The 15,250-nt window shown below is 53.9% G+C and overlaps 1 protein-coding gene across 1 annotated transcript in view; it reads left to right on the top strand.

The window, feature by feature from the left end:
- The first annotated feature begins 1,031 nt into the window (after positions 1-1,031).
- The window catches only part of TSPAN15 (tetraspanin 15), a 48,692-nt gene continuing 34,473 nt past the window's right edge, over positions 1,032-15,250 (top strand). Inside the window, exon 1 of the mRNA XM_059662502.1 lies at positions 1,032-1,228. Coding sequence (XP_059518485.1) covers positions 1,133-1,228 — 96 coding nt within the window. The 5' untranslated portion in view covers positions 1,032-1,132. The remainder of the gene's footprint in view (positions 1,229-15,250) is intronic.

The raw sequence follows: 15,250 nt of genomic DNA, 5'->3' as shown, positions 1-15,250 counted from the left end.
GCTCCCTTCCCACCACCAGCCTTAGGTTCGTTCTTCCTTCAGGGCAGAGCCCTGGGCGTTGGGCTGGCCAAGTGTCAGTCTCCCTCTGGGAGTCTGTGTGTGCAGGAGGCTCGGAGTCCACAACAAGGGACCAGGACAAGGGTGCCATTCCTGCAGTCGCCACCAGGCACCCGCCCAGCAGGGCCTTGCACATGACCTCTGGGCCACACACTTAATGACAAAAGCAACAAACACAGATGGACTCCCAGGCTGACCGGGCCTGGGAAGCAAGGAAACAGCAGTGAGCCAAGCTGGAGCCATCTAGCTGTGGGAGAGTCTCACCGTCAGGTCTGGCTCCAGGCAGAGGAAGGCCGGGTGGGAAGAGGCTGGGTCAGACCTGGGCTGAGTGTGCAGGGAAGGGGGCCGCTAAGCTGGCCTGAGGATGGGCGTGGAGGAGGGCTTCCTGGGGAGCACGGTTGGGATCTCACCTGGCCACTGAGAAGACTGGTTGGGGAAAAGGGGTCCCTTAGAAAAGGAAACTCAGGGTCCCGGCTCCATGGGGGGCCCGTTAGCCCCACCCCGGTCTGCTGCACCTTCCTAGACCCGGCTCTCCGCCCTCCTCAGGCTGAGCAACTCCACTTCCTTATTACACTTCACATCTTGCACAGTTAGGTTCTGCCCTATTCCCATAGTCTTCCCTCTTGACAATGGTGGAAAGTGTGCATTTTCCTATGTACCCGGATTGGGCACGCTCTCTCTCTCCCTACAGCTCCTCTGTACACATCCTCTCACGCCCCACGAGTACAGGCGTTTCCAGAGTTGCACGCGACCTCCTTTGCAAAACCCTCGCCCCCTCCCCTCCGCTCCCCTCCCTTCCCCTAGTCTGGGTCTCCGGCTGCAGCCCCGCCCTCATCCCGCCCCCATCCCGCCCCCTCCCAGAGGCTGGGCCGGTGCCTCGAGCCCATTGGCCGCTGGGGCTGGCTGGTCCCGGGCCGGGCTGTGATTGCGGCTCGCTGGTGTCAGTCCCCGAGCGAGCGCCGGGGGCGGGGAGGGGCGGGGCGGGGCGGGCCGGCCGGCTGGCAGCCGCAGGTGGGGCTGCTCGCTGCCAGGGACCAAGCCGGGAGCCCCGCGCCCCGCGCCCCGCGCGCCCAGGATGCCCCGCGGGGACTCGGAGCAGGTGCGCTACTGCGCGCGCCTCTCCTACCTCTGGCTCAAGTTTTCGCTCGTCATTTACTCCACAGTGTTCTGGGTGAGTGACCCCAGTAGGGCCCGGGGATGGAGGTGGGGGCACCCTTCCTCGACCGCCCCCACGCCGAGCCCGGGGTTGCGTCCAGACGTGGCTGCTCCTCGCCTCCCCTCTCCCTGGAAACGAGGAGATTCTGGCTCAGCCTGCATTTCAGCCCCCTGGTCGGGATCCTTAGAGCCGGTTGGCTACGACGGAGGAGCACCTCCTAGCTCACCTGTGCTCAGTTGACCAGCGGTTTGGTCCTCCGCGTCCCTGCGGGTAGGCCTGGCTCCCGCGTGCGCCTCGACCACCCCCACCCGCCTGCCCCTGCGGGGCCTTACTGAGTTTCCCTCCCCATCAGCCTGTGCAGGAGGCTTTGTGGCCCTGGACTCCCGGCCGGGTCCCCAGTATTTACCTGCTGATGCTCCTGAGCAAGGTGCTTCCCGCTGCTCTGGGTTCCCTCCGAGTGGAAGGAGGATGTGCCAGGAGGATGTCCGTGCCTTGCCCGCCGCCGGTTGGGAGGGTTCCACCAGAGGACATCTGGGGAGGTCTCGGCCACTCTTAGGAGCTTAGTAACAATTTCCACGCCCACTGAGCTTCCCTCCCCTTCTACTGTCTTGATGGGGGCAGGATGGTAGTCCTTGGGTATGAACCAGACTTCGAATCCTGCTGATACCACTTTCGAGCTGAGTGATTTTGGGGAAGTTCCTTCAACTCGTTACCGCACTTGTAAATCGAGACCAATTATATTCAACGTCTAGGATGGTTGTGGAGCTTCAGTGAAGTAGGCCGAGCACAGTGCTTACTTAGCACAGTGCTTACTTAGCACAGGGACCAGGGAAGAGCTCAAGGAGTGCAAGGCCTTTTTTTAATTGTGGGCAAGGAAACTGGGTCCTCCTGGTAAACTGTCCCCAAGAGACTGGGTTTCTTTATGGAGAGTTCAGATGAGGCTGGCCCCCACGTGGAAATGAAGACATCTGTCCACAGTCCGATTCCAGGCCTGCCAGTGTAGACGAGGCCCTTGCCGCCCGTGTGCCACAGGGCAGACTTTCCCCGAAAGGGGAGAGGAAGTCACTGACACCCATCGCCCCCAAACTCATGCGCACGCCTGTCTCCCCCTCGGCCTCTCCCTGGCTCTATTCTACCGGCAGGAACTGTCAGATCTGCCACCAGGCCTGGCTTTCCCTGTGGCCCCTCTGCAGATGTGACCTGGCCTGGTGGTCAAGAGATCCGGATTCCAGTCTTGCTCTGCCCCTGACTCACTGGGAGGTCTTAAGCCAGTCACGTTCTGTTGGGAGCCGCAGAGCTGTTAAACGACTTGCCCATCTAGAAAACTAGGTGAGCCCAGCTCCCAATCCAAGTCTCGAACACTACGTAATGTGGGAGAGGGAGGAGCAGTATGTTTGGGGGCCAGAGGATGAGCACAGACATGTGGGTGGGAACCCCAGGGAGGCAGCAGGGTGAACATGGGATTGAGAGGGGGGTGATTTGGCTTCTCATTCAGTGTTGCATCAGAGTCAAGTAGAGAGTGTTAAAAACACTACCGATGCCTGGGCATGGGTATTTATTTTAACTTACCGTATTTAAGCTCTCCGGGTCATGTCAGTGTGGACTCAGGGTTGAAAACTGCTGGGCTAGATGGTCTCACGGGCCCCTCGATTCTGATTCTGGGATGCTTTGCCTGCCCCTTGCTTGTCTGGCCTCAGATCTCTTCTCTCAGAAGTTCCGAGTTGAGAGGGAAGGCTAAAATTGGTGGGTGTGGAGGTGGGGAAATAGGGAAGGCCAGGAGTCAGAAGGTGGGGGTTCCGTTTCTGGCCTCACCCCTTCTCTCCATATGTAATCACCGACCAGCCTCTTAACCTCCTTCTGCCTCCATTTTCCCATCTGTAAACTGGATGACTGATACTGTGCTCCACTCCGCCTTGGGCTGTTTTTAGGATCAGTGATGTGAGGAGAGAGTGACGTGTGGGCAAGCCAAGTGCTGTACAAAAGAAGGTTATACCATTAAACTAAGCTTGCCCTGGCTGGTGGAGTGTCATCTCATGGGTTGATTCCTGGTCAGGGCACATACCTAGGTTGCAGGTTCAAATCCTGGTCTGGGCGTATTTAGAAGGCAGCCGATCAATGTGTCTCTCTCACATTGATGTTTCTCTCTCTCCCCCTTTCTAAAATCAATAATAAAAACAAACTAATCTTGAATTGTCAAGGCCTTGTTCTGCCATTGTCTCCTGCAGCCCAGAGAGAAGACCACCTTATGGCCCTGACTTTGCTTCTTCTCTTGGGTCAGGGTTGGTCTCAGAACTCGGCATCCTTCCTCTCCAGCCAGCTGAGCTCACCTTACCAAGTCCTTGACTTCCCATCCCTGGAATTATTTCTGCTTAAAAATCTCCCCACCCATGCCAAGAACTCAGCCACCTGCCAGCTCTGCCCGGGCAGCTCCAGGGGCCAGAGTTTGACTGCAGGGCGGGAGCCCAGTGTGAGTAAGTAATTTGTGCGAGACTGGGTTTGCTGTTAATTGCACATCGTTACAGGAAAGCCCATTATGCCTGGTTCCATCCCTGGGGAGGAGGGGTGGTGGTGCCAAGGGTTATTTGCTTTATAAGCCCAAAGTGCTAACACGTTCGTCTCAGCCTTTAGGTCTGGAAGGAGCCATAATGTTTACCATAACCATGCACCCTCTGTAAGACTTTGCTTTAAAACTTATTAAAGTAAAGGCATTGTACAACATTTATAAGTACAAAAGAGTAGTTATCAGTGACAAACCTCCCTCCTACCCCTCTCCCCTGACCTGCACTGTCCGGGGGGGGGGGGGGGCATCTATTATCAGCCTCTGGTGATTCTTTTCTGAGCTAATATTCTGCCATAGGATGCCCTAGACCTAGACACATACATGCACATATACTATATTCTTGTTTTTCCACAAGCGCACAGTTCTGCCCCTTACCTCTTTATTTACATTTAAATCCACGTAAAATCTGAAGCTCGGCTAAGGATTGCCTCATTCTGTTTGAGGGCCACATAGAATTCACTGTAGGCGATGCCAAAATTTGTTCAATCCGTCTCCAGCTGGGGAACTCCGGTTGTTTCCGATTTCTAGTTTCTGTAAACTGAGCTGCAGTGAGCATCTTCAAATGTCTGTGGGTTGATTTCCAGACATTTGCTTTGCACATGTCTGTGCATGTCTGTGGGTTAATTTCCAGAAGTGGAATTGCTGGGTTAAAGGTTATGTGAATGTATAATATACATACAGGAGAGCACCAATCATAAGTGTATGCTGCCCTACCTGCTTTGGCTCAGTGGATAGAGCGTCGGCCTGTGGACTGAAGAGTCCCAGGTTTGATTCTGGTCAAGGGCACCTGCCCGGGTTGCGGGCTCGATCCCCAGTGTGGGGTGTGCAGGAGGCAGCTCATCAATGATTCTCATCATTGATGTTTCTATCTCTCTCTTCCTCTCTGAAATCAATAAAAATATATTAAAAAAAATAAGCATATGCAGCTTGATGGATTTTTACAAAGTGAACGCACCTGTATAATGAGTTCCCAGGACAACCAGCAGAATGGACAGCAGAAGCCAGAGCAAACCTTGTTCCCACTTCTGATCCCCACCCCTCCCTCCAGTGGTAATCACCACTGGAATGTCCAGTAGCATCGGACAGCTTGGCCTGGTTTTGTATGTGCTTACAAGGTTGACAAGTGTTAACTTGCTCCACATAGAGGTTTTACCAACTGTAACGTTCTTTGCTGTATACCTGTAAACAGACTCACTTTTTAAACTTAAGTTTGTTTTTAAAAGAAGGGTTTATACACTACTACCAATGGGAAAATAATATTCCCTCATCAAATATAGTAGGTAACGGTTACAGTAAGTGCAGTGCAAGGAAACCAACATTATTAAATCCTAGCTAGATATTATGGGGGCGGTAGGCTGTGAACCTGAGGCCTGCCCTCTTTGTTCAAAAAGCAGTTTGGCAAGTGTTTCAGAGGCTTAAAGACAAGCTGGCACCAAAGCTGAGATTTGCTCCTTTATGCGATGGGGAGGATCGGAAGGGAAGTGAGCAATGAGAACTTTTCTGTCCATGAGTCAATATGAGTCCAACCTTGAACCACTTACAGTGATCTCCTGCCACTCTTGGGGGGCCCTCTCGCTTTCACAGGGGGACCTTAGGGCCCAGAGGACATATTTCATAGTCGCTCAGCAAAGTTGGCATGAACCCCCAGGTGTCCACCCCCCAATTCATTGCTCCTTCTGGTAGGTTGCTGAGGGTTCTCCATGAGCAATGACCTCACCCAGAGGCGCTTGGAACCAACTCTTCCCATCATGCAGGGTGAATCACTCTGACACATGTGCCCTCAGCCCATTGGGGACACACCTCTATTTTTAGCACTCACTGCAGGGTAGTCCAGGGATCCGTTTACATGACTGTTTCTCCTTGCTGGACTGTGGGCTCCTGGAGGTCAGGGTGTGGCTCATTCATATCTTCTTCCAAATGCTGGTCTCGGGGCTGGGCACCCAGTAGGTGCTCAGAGAAGGCCTGTTGCATGGAGGTGGTCGAGTCCAAATCTGTGTCTTTTAAGTAAGGATTTGAGATAGCGGTGCCTGGATTAGAGGCCGAGCAGGGTGTGTAGCCAGCCGTGGTTAGATGTTGCTGAGGTCTTGAATTTGCGAAGTGGGCAGGGCTGATCATGGAGGAACTGTCACTCTGGGAACATTAGTAGTAATATTAGTAGTAATATTAGGAAGAAAAGAACTTAGGGGGGTGAGTGGGAAGGAAGTGGATGTGAGTAAGTAGTGAAGGTAATGTGTCAGAGGCGATATTAACTTTGCTTTGCTTTGTCCAAGCATGGACCCTGTTATCATAGCTTGGCCTGTGTTTTTTTATATATTCCTATAGTTTAACAAATGGGGAAGAGTGCGAACTCTGGACCAGGCTGCCTGGGTTCAAATCCCAATTCTGGTCCTTATAGGTTGAGTGACTTAGGCAGTAGCTTCCATGTGCCTCACTTGCCCTATTTGTAAAACTGAGTGATATTAAAATCTACCTGAGAGTTGCTGCGATCATTACATGGATTAATAAGTAAGAAATGCTAAGAACCATGCCTGGCACATGACAAACACTGTATCAGCTCCTTAGGGGCTAGCCTTTCTTCTCCTACTTTCCTCTTCATTTGAGGTGCTCAGGAGCCATAGACTGAGAATGAGAAGGGCCCTTAAAGGCACCTCTAGTGTGACCTTTAAAATTTTTTAAAAAATATATTGATTTCAGAGAGAAAGGGAGAGGGAGAGATAGAAACATCAATGATGACAGAGAATCATTGACTGGCTGCTTCCTGCTTGCCCCACATGGGGATCAAGCCCACAACCTGGGCATGTGCCCCAATGGGGAATCGAACTGTGACCTCCTAGTTCAGTGGTCGGCAAACTGTGGCTCTTTGGCCCCTTGAGTGTGGCCACGAAGTTTCAATCGCACTGTATGTGCGTGCCCACACGTAGTTATTTTGTGGACAAGCCACACTCAAGGGGCCGCAGTTTGCCGACCACTGTCCTAGTTCATAGGTTGACACTCAGCCACGCCAGCCAGGTGTGACCTTTTTCTTTTATTGAGAAAACAGAGGCCTGGAAAGAGGAAGTGAGTTGCTTGAGACACCACAGCAAGTTAGTGACAGACCAAGACCAGGGGCAGGTTGTCTGACTCCAGTTTCTTCACTGGGTCCCCATGGCCTTTCCCAGCCACCCGCTTCTGCTGAAAGAAGTGGTCCTCTCTGGGCTCAGGGCTCAGGGGGTAAGAGGACAGCACTCTGGGAGGAGCCAGGTACTTGGACGCCACTTAAGTACTAAATGAAGCCAAGTGGAAAAGAAAGTAGATTCAGTTTCCAGCAGGTAGTTCTAACTTTTGAAAAGAGCTTTATTGTTTTTGTGAAAATACGTGCACATAGTTCTAAGAAATTTCAAGAAATTCGTGTAAGTACATTGGGAGGGAACCACTGCTACATGTTGGCAAACACCCATGGGGACATCTCCTTGTACGTATATGTCCGTATTTTATTTCCTTAAATTAAAAAAAGAAGTGTGCTTGATTCGTTAGGCAGGCCTATTTTCCTCTTGTTCTAGGCAAGCATTTCAAAGAGAAACGAGTAAAACCCAAGCAGAAAGGAGGCAGCCTTTGTACTGGAGGAGTGGCCCCGCGCCTGATGGGCTGTCAGAGACCTGGAAGCAAAGGGCCTGGGCTCACCCCCGCCCTCAGCCCGGCTACGAGGCCTTTACAGTCCAGAGGGCCAGAAGCAGGCCGGGAAGGGGTGTGGAGAATGTTCCAACGCACTCATCTTCCAGACGAGCAAAGCGAGCCCCAGAAAGTCTCTTTGCTCCCAGACACCTCACAGAAGGAAGGGATTGCTAGGTTGTGGGGCTGGCTTGGGGCCTTGCTGCCTTTGGTTGTTTGTTCCTGAGAAGCTGGAGTTACGACCTGCCTCCCTCCTCCCCCTGCTGCCCTGTGCCTCTTCTCTCTGTGACTCACAGTGCCAACCTGGGGTGGGACTCAGTAAACAGATAAGGAACTGATAATGAAATTTCTGTACCAGCTGGTTCCACGTGCAGGGAGCAGTGTCTTCTGGGTAAGCCCAGGACACGGGATTGAAAAGAGAAACCTTTCCCAGAATGAACCTTTGGATCTGAGTGGGTTTGAATCCACATCTTAGTGGAAGGGAGGAGAGTCCAGTCTTGACCTGCCGTTCTTTTCAGGGTGGGGATGATTTGTTTGCATATTCAGTTAAGTTCTTTCTTCCTTTCTTTCTCTTTAAAAATTTTTATTTTTATTTATTGATTGGGCGGGTGTCAACTTGTTCCACTCATTCATGCACTCATTGGTTGATTCTTCTTTTTTTTTCAGAGAGTAAGGGAGAGGGAGAGAGAGATAGAAACATCAATGATGAGGATCATTGATTGGCTGCCTCCTGCACACCCCTCACTGGGGAATCAAGCCCGCAACCTGGGCATGTGCCCTGACCGGGAATCCAACTGTGACGTCCTGGTTCATAGGTCAATGCTCAACCACTGAGCCATACCGGCCGGGCGTTTGGTTGATTCTTGTATATGCCTTGACCAGGGATTAAACCCATAACCACCACCACCACCTCCTCCTCCTCCTCCTCCTCCTCCTCCTCCTCCTCCTCCTCCTCCTCCTCCTCCTCCTCCTCCTCCTCCTCCTCCTTCTTCTTCTTCTTCTTCTTCTTCTTCTTCTTCTTCTTCTTCTTTTTATTGTTGTTAATCCTCACCGAGGATATTTTTTGCATTGATTTTTAGAGAGAGAGGAAGGGAGGGAAAGAGACAGAGAGAGAGAAACATCAGTGTGAGAGAGACATATCAATTGGTTGCCTCCTGCATGTGCCCCGACCAAGGCCAGGGATCCAGCCTGCAACCGAGGTATGTGCCCTTGACCAGAATTGAACCCGGGACCCTTCAGTCTGTAAACCCACAACCTTGGTGTATCAGGATGACACTAACCAACTGAGCTACCCAGCCAGGGCCACAAATGCTTCCTTGACGTCTACGTGTGTGCCAGGCACTGTGATAATTATTGGGAAGCAAACAAGAAAGGCTTAGTTCAGACCTTGAAGGCACGCAGACCAGTAAAGAAACAAGCTCGGGATAGGTGCTAAAGAGGAAGTTAGGGAGAAGCGGGACGAGGTGGGAGCTCCTGCTTTAGGTGGGTGGTCAAGGGAAGCCTTCGGGAGGGGCTGAGGCTCAAGGAGTGAGCTCAAGGGGTGAGAAGGAGCCAGCCACAAAAAGGCCTGTGCAGAGCATCCCAGAGGGAGCGGTGGGGTGTGGACCAGGTCTGACTGGCTGTGGGAACATGGACAAGTCACAGGCAACGCCCGGCGCCTCAGTTTCCTTGTCTGTGGAAAGGCACTAACCGTGGTCCCTCCCACAGGGGCCAGGCTTGGATGGGGAGATGCCTCCAGGGCCCTCTTAGCAGAGTCTTGTGTGGTCAGCGTCAGCACAGGTGCTGGGAGGCTCTGCGTCCCTGAGCAGGAGCCCGGAGCTCACTGGCTGTGGTGAGGGGGTGGGGTGGAGTGGGGGGTGGCATGGGAAGAGCCACCATCTTGTACTAGTCCTGCCACTTTGCTTTACCTCATTGGATCCTCAGAACAGCCCTGTGAGCTGGGTAGACAGGGGCTGTGACTGGCACAACCAACCATTTGCATCCATTCCTGAGACAAGAGTTGTTCCCTGTGGAAACGGTGCCTGTTGTGTTTAATTTTTTGAAAGGGGGCTTTCCCACCAATGAGGGTGCTTGCATCTTGGCCTGCAGGGAAGTAAATATTTGCCCAGAGGGTGGAAGGAAAACAGCCTTGGCCTGGTCAGGGCTCAGAGCCCGCCCCCTTCCTGCAGGAGACCCCTCCCAGGATGCAGCGTGGCCTTGGACCAGTCACACAGCCTCCCAGGCTGCTTCCGGTCCTGGGGACGGGCTGTGCTGGGTGCAGTGCAGGGGGACTGCGGAGGTGCTTGGGGTCTGGCGGTTGGTCCTGTACACCCATTGTGTGCCGGGGTGCTGTGGGCCCTGAGGGGGCTTGGCAGTGGGTGGAGGCTAGCCCCTGTCCTACCCTGTCACCGGTTGGGGTGAAGTCTCCTGGCCTGAGTGGAGTGGGTGGGGCTTCCAAGGCTGGCATCAAATTCTGAGACCCTGGGGAGTGACCCACTGCTAGCCCAGTGGGCCTTGCCTGAGCCTCTCTCCCTGGGGGATTTGATGAGTTCAGATGTCGGGGCCCCATTCTCAGACTCTATGGAGCTAGAGCTGTGGTCGGCAAACTGCGCGTGCGAGCGCGCACATACAGTGCGATTGAAACTTCGTGGCCCATGCGCAGAAGTCGGTATTTTGTGGAAGAGCCACACTCAAGGGGCCAAAGAGCCGCATGTGGCTCGCGAGCCGTGGTTTGCCGAGCCACAGTTTGCCGACCACTGGGCTAGAGTGAGGCCTGGGCACCCATCATGTTTAAACTTCCCCTGGTGATTCTAATGTGCAGCTGGAGTGGAAACCACCGCTCACAGCTGTGCCTGTGAGGGAATTCTGAGGGGACTGGCCTGGTTCCCAAGACGACGTTCTCTCCAGTTGAGTCCTGTGCCCAGCCTTGCCGACAGCGTGGACAGCCTCTGTGGGCTGGGAATGCGGTGCACATGTTGGGAGAGGCGCACTACTGAGGGAGTGGCCCAGAAAGTGAGAGCATGTTGGCCAGGCAGGAGGAGGTGTGTGGGGGGTGGGGGTGGGGGTGGAGGGGAGGAGTTGGTGGGGCCCAGTCTGGGCGAGGAAGGGCTGGTGGAGGTGTGTGGAGACCACCAGCCTGGGGATGTGGGAGGCTGGGCTCCTTCAGGGGACCAGGATGTATTTCGGGGGGTCCGTGGCTCTAGAATTGTGTTTTCCTTTTGGTTATGTTTACAACATCCTTTTACCTGGTCTGAGGTTAACTTTGAAACTTGGAGAAGTCTCCATAGAAGCAGGTTGGAGTTCCTTGAGCCAGGGAGTCGCACACTGGGAGGTGAGCTGGATGAGTTTCCTCCCTTTGACGGTGTCTCCAGTTGGAGGACGGCTGAGGCACAGGCACCATGTTGGGAAGCTGGGTGTGATCTGGAGGAGCGGGGCCCGCAGTTCTGGCCGCCCTGGGGGAGGAGTGCAGGTGGTGGGAAGCAGTGCCAGGGAGGTGGCCTGAGCTGCTTGGGGTCATGTGGTGAGCTGGTGACCATCAGTGGAAGAATGGGGGCTTCTGACTCTGACCAGTGAGCTCTGTAGTGGGTTGAATAGGCTCCGCTCCATGCCCCCACCCCCCCAAAAAAGCGCCAGATATGTTTATGTCCCTGAATCTGAATGTGACCTTATTTGGGAAAAGGGTCTTATAATTAGGTTCAGGATCCTGAGCTGGAACCATCCTGGATGGCCTGACTGTGCCTTAAATCCAATGACAAGTGTCCTTATAAGAGAAAGGCAGGGGGAGCTTTGGGACAGGTAGGAGGCACAGACACAGGGGACGGCTATGTGAGCCGGAGGCAGGTAAAGGACCGCCTTCGAGCCTCCAGCAGCTGGGAGAGGCACGGCTCTTCCCCCAGAGCCTCCGGAGGCAGAGCGGCCCTGTGACTGCACCTGGGCCTCCAGAACTGTGAGAGAATACCTCTCTGTTGTCTTAAGGCACCCAGTTTGTGGTCATTGGTTACGACAGTCCCAGGAAACGAATGTAAGCCCTTTTCGCCTCACTTGGAAGGGGCCCAATTCAGGGCCCTGCAAATCCCTTTCCCTTCTGTGGGCTGCGCTGAAGACTCAGGTGAAGACCGGCTGTGGCTGGGGGAGCGGGAGGTTGGCAGGAAGGGGGAGACTTATAGCCCTGCCCCACCAGAGGCCCCGCCCCCTCCTCACTCTGCAGGCCCTGGCAGGTCAAAGGCTGTGTGTGCTCTGCAACCTGTTTCTTATGGGCTCCCCCTCCAAAAGGAAAGCCCAAGAGAAAGAGGCTAAAACTGGGGAAGGGGATGCAAGTTAGCTCTCAGGAAGGACTTCCTGGTCTGAAAGTAGTTAAATCAAAACGGCCTGCCCAGTGGGCTGTAAAGCACCCGGGGTTCCCTTGCAGCCTTTCAGAGCAGGAGTGTCACCCATCACTCGGGCAGTTAGGATGCGGATTGGGATTCCAGTTGGGTAGAACTTCGAAGGGCCTTGGAGGCCATCTGGTGCAGCCCCTTCCTTTCCGAGGGGAGGGAGCTGAGACCAGATCCCATGCAGCAAGTGCCTGTGGCCAGTGGGACAACCTCCATTGCTCAGAGGGGACCGTGGGCCCTGTGCAGTGATTGCACTCCAGGATCCTTCTCTCCAGCTGGAGGCGGGTGCCCCCATTCTAACAGGCCTGCTGCTGGGCTTGGGGACAGGGGCCCGACGTGAGGTTCATCTCAGACCGGCCTTCTCTGCAGGGCCAGAAAGATCCCAGGCAGCGGGAACCCGGTTCATGCCCCTGCTTTGGTTCTGCTCAGCCTCTGATCTGGGGCATCTGTTTTCCTGGCCCCTGTGAGTCAAGGGGACGGATGAGCCAGCCCGGTTGCTGTCCTTTGAGAAGCTGGCACCCCGAGTCTTAGCAGCATGCTCAGGACAGCTGCAGACGTCCTGTGACCGGGGCGGGGCCAGCCTGCAGCTCCCAGGAGGCTCTGGCGGGGACTGAGTCAGCACTGGACAGTTGGGCTCTGGGCTCCCATCCCCAGGCGCGGTGCTCACGATCGGAGCAGAAATGAGATGGGGCGGGGAGTTGTTCAGGAGCCCAGCCTCAGGGAGAGGTGATGGCAGCCTCCCCTCCTCTGACGTTCAGCACCAGGGCTTCCTCACGATGCTGACCTGTGGTGCTTGTCTTCTCTTGTCTTCAAGGGGAGGAGGGGATTGAAGATGACCAGCACTCTCTCTCTCTCTCCTTCCTCCAAGCCTCCCCACATCAGGGAGGATCGAGTCCTAAAGCTGTTGGGTCCTGTGTTCTGTAGGCTCAGCTGGATGTATAACAGCTAGGATCCTGCCACGGGCTGTATTTAGCCCCAGCCAGCAGGGAAACATCTGGTTGGGGCATTAATTTCAGGCCTGAGGAGGCTTCCTGTCCTGGGCCACTGGTGAGCCTGCCCCTGCTGTGGCCACTGAGACGTCCCTGGCCAAAGGCAGATGCTGACCTGTAAACAGACACCTCGCGGAAGAGGTGGAACTTGGACCTTGTTTGTTTTAGCAATGTTTCTACTGTAAAAAACATTACAACAGGAAAGGTGACAGAATGACACAGCGAACACCCATATGCCCAGCAGCCTGAACCGGTAATTTTGACATCTGGCCACGTCAGAGGAAGCTGCAGAGATTGTGACAGGTCACCCAAATATCCCAGCGTGCACCTCCAAAAGAAGTGCTTGGATACAACCACAGCACCATTATCACGCCTAAGAAAATACCGAGGCCACATTAAAACTTCTCCAGTTGTCCCTACCATGTTTCCCATAATGCATTGAAAAAATCAGGATCCGGGGCCACGGCTCATGTATTGCATTGGATCTCATTTTAACAAAAAACGGGAGAGGTGATTCTGGAATCCTGGGGAAGACAGTGTGTTACTTGTCTGCATTTGCCTGACCCACCAAGACCTACTGGGGTCTTGCTCTCTCCTGACTTAGGGAAATTCAGAAAGTGATCAGGGAAAGGCTTGCTGGGCCGGGAAGGCAGTGTGGAGCGGTGGGGCCCCCTGCCAGAGCCCTCCTCCTGTTGGAAGGAGAGCTGCTTGGTGGCTGGATGCCAGACCGGGGACCCCCTGAGTGCCCACCCTTAACCATCAGCTGCACACAGGGCCCTGTGCCGGTGCTGGGAGTGAGGCTCTAAAGAGCTGGAAGACCCAGGGCCGGTACCCCGCCTGCTTGGGAGACCCACCAGGCCCTGGTGGAGCCTCTTGGTCCCTTGGTTCCCATGCTTGGGATATAGTTGGGATGGGGCCTGGAGAGGCCTCTTCTCTTTTGCAAGATGGAGAGTACGAAGTCAGTGGTTCCTCTTCAAGCTGGGATAGTGGAAATGAAACTTCTTTTTAAAAAAATTTTAAACCCACAGAGAAGTCGAAAGAAGAGTTCAAAGAATACCTGTGTGCCCTTGAGTTACCAACTGTTAACATCTTGTCTTAATCTTTCAATACATATCCTTCTTTTTTGCCAACCAGCTGAAAGGAAGCTGCAGCCACTGCGATCTCACCCTCAGACACCTCAGCATTCAGCTTTGCAGAAAGGGCTTTCTCCCACACGCCACCTTGTCCTGAAAAATAACCACCGTGAAATAAAGCATCATCTATGCCAGCGGTTCTCAACCTGGGGGTCGCGACCCCTTTGGGGGTCAAACGACCCTTTCACAGGGGTCACCTAAGACCATCGGAAAACACATATATAATTGCATAATTGTTTTTGTGATTAATCACTATGCTTTAATTATGTTCAATTTGTAACAATGAAATTGGGGGTCACCATAACATGAGGAACTCTATTAAAGGGTCACGGCATTAGGAAGGTTGAGAACCACTGATCTATGCAGATCATATCCGAAGTTCCTCAGTTGTTTTCCAAATGTCCTTTGTGGGCTATGTTACCCAATTCAGGGTGCACTCAAGGCTCGCACATTGCTGTGGTTGTGCCAAGTCTCCTTAACCTCCCTCGAGTAGACGATCTTTGCTGTTTGGTTCCCTTGCAGCCTCCGGGTCTGTTGATCTGCAGAACATAAGCATTGTGGGTTTGCTTCCCAGTTTCCTTTGATTGGGTTCAGGCCACACATTTCCTGCAGGAGCGCTGCGCATGGGACACGGCAGGAGGTGCAGAATGCCACCTTAGGAGACACGTGATGTCTGGCCACCCCCCTGCTGGCCATGCCAAGCTGGACTGCCAGCCCTATGCATTGTAAATGTGCATTTCCCCACGATAACAAACGCGTAAGCCGTGGGGTGACATTGGGGCTGTGTGAATACTCAGTTGGGTGAAAGAACGTTTGAAAGCCAATCTGAGCATGTGACTCCCCTGCTTACATTATTTCAGTGATTTCCCTGTTTCAAGTTCAACATATATTGAGTTTGCCCGATTCTCACCACCTCCATGCACCTGCCCTCGTCCAGGCTCGCGTCACCTGGAATCTGGTTACTGCAGTAGATTCCTGATTGCTCTCCCTCTGGCCTTCAAGGCTGCCCCGCCCCCCCCCCCCCCCCCCCCGCCCGCGCCCTCTCTGTTGGCAGCATAGCAGCCAGCGTAACTCATGTAAAAGTCAAAGTCAGACCAGATCAATGCTCCGCAAACTTGTAGTGCCTCCCATCCACTCAGAGCAAAAGTCAGAGTCCTCACAGTGGCTTCAAGGGTGCCACCTGACCTGGCGTGCCCCGCCCCTGCCGTCTCACCATATCTGCACTCACCCCTTGTCATGCTGCAGCAGCTACTCCTGGAACTCACGGGCATGTTCCAAAGTCTTGGTAGTTGCTTGGACGTTTGTCCACATGTCCATGTAGATGACAGAGACCCCTCCCCTACTTCAGGTCTTTG

The sequence above is a fragment of the Myotis daubentonii genome, chromosome 13 (assembly GCF_963259705.1).
Source record: "Myotis daubentonii chromosome 13, mMyoDau2.1, whole genome shotgun sequence".
Lineage (NCBI taxonomy): Eukaryota > Metazoa > Chordata > Mammalia > Chiroptera > Vespertilionidae > Myotis > Myotis daubentonii.
The sequence above is the reverse complement of the archived record's forward strand: the minus strand, read 5'-3'. Positions and strand labels throughout refer to the sequence as shown.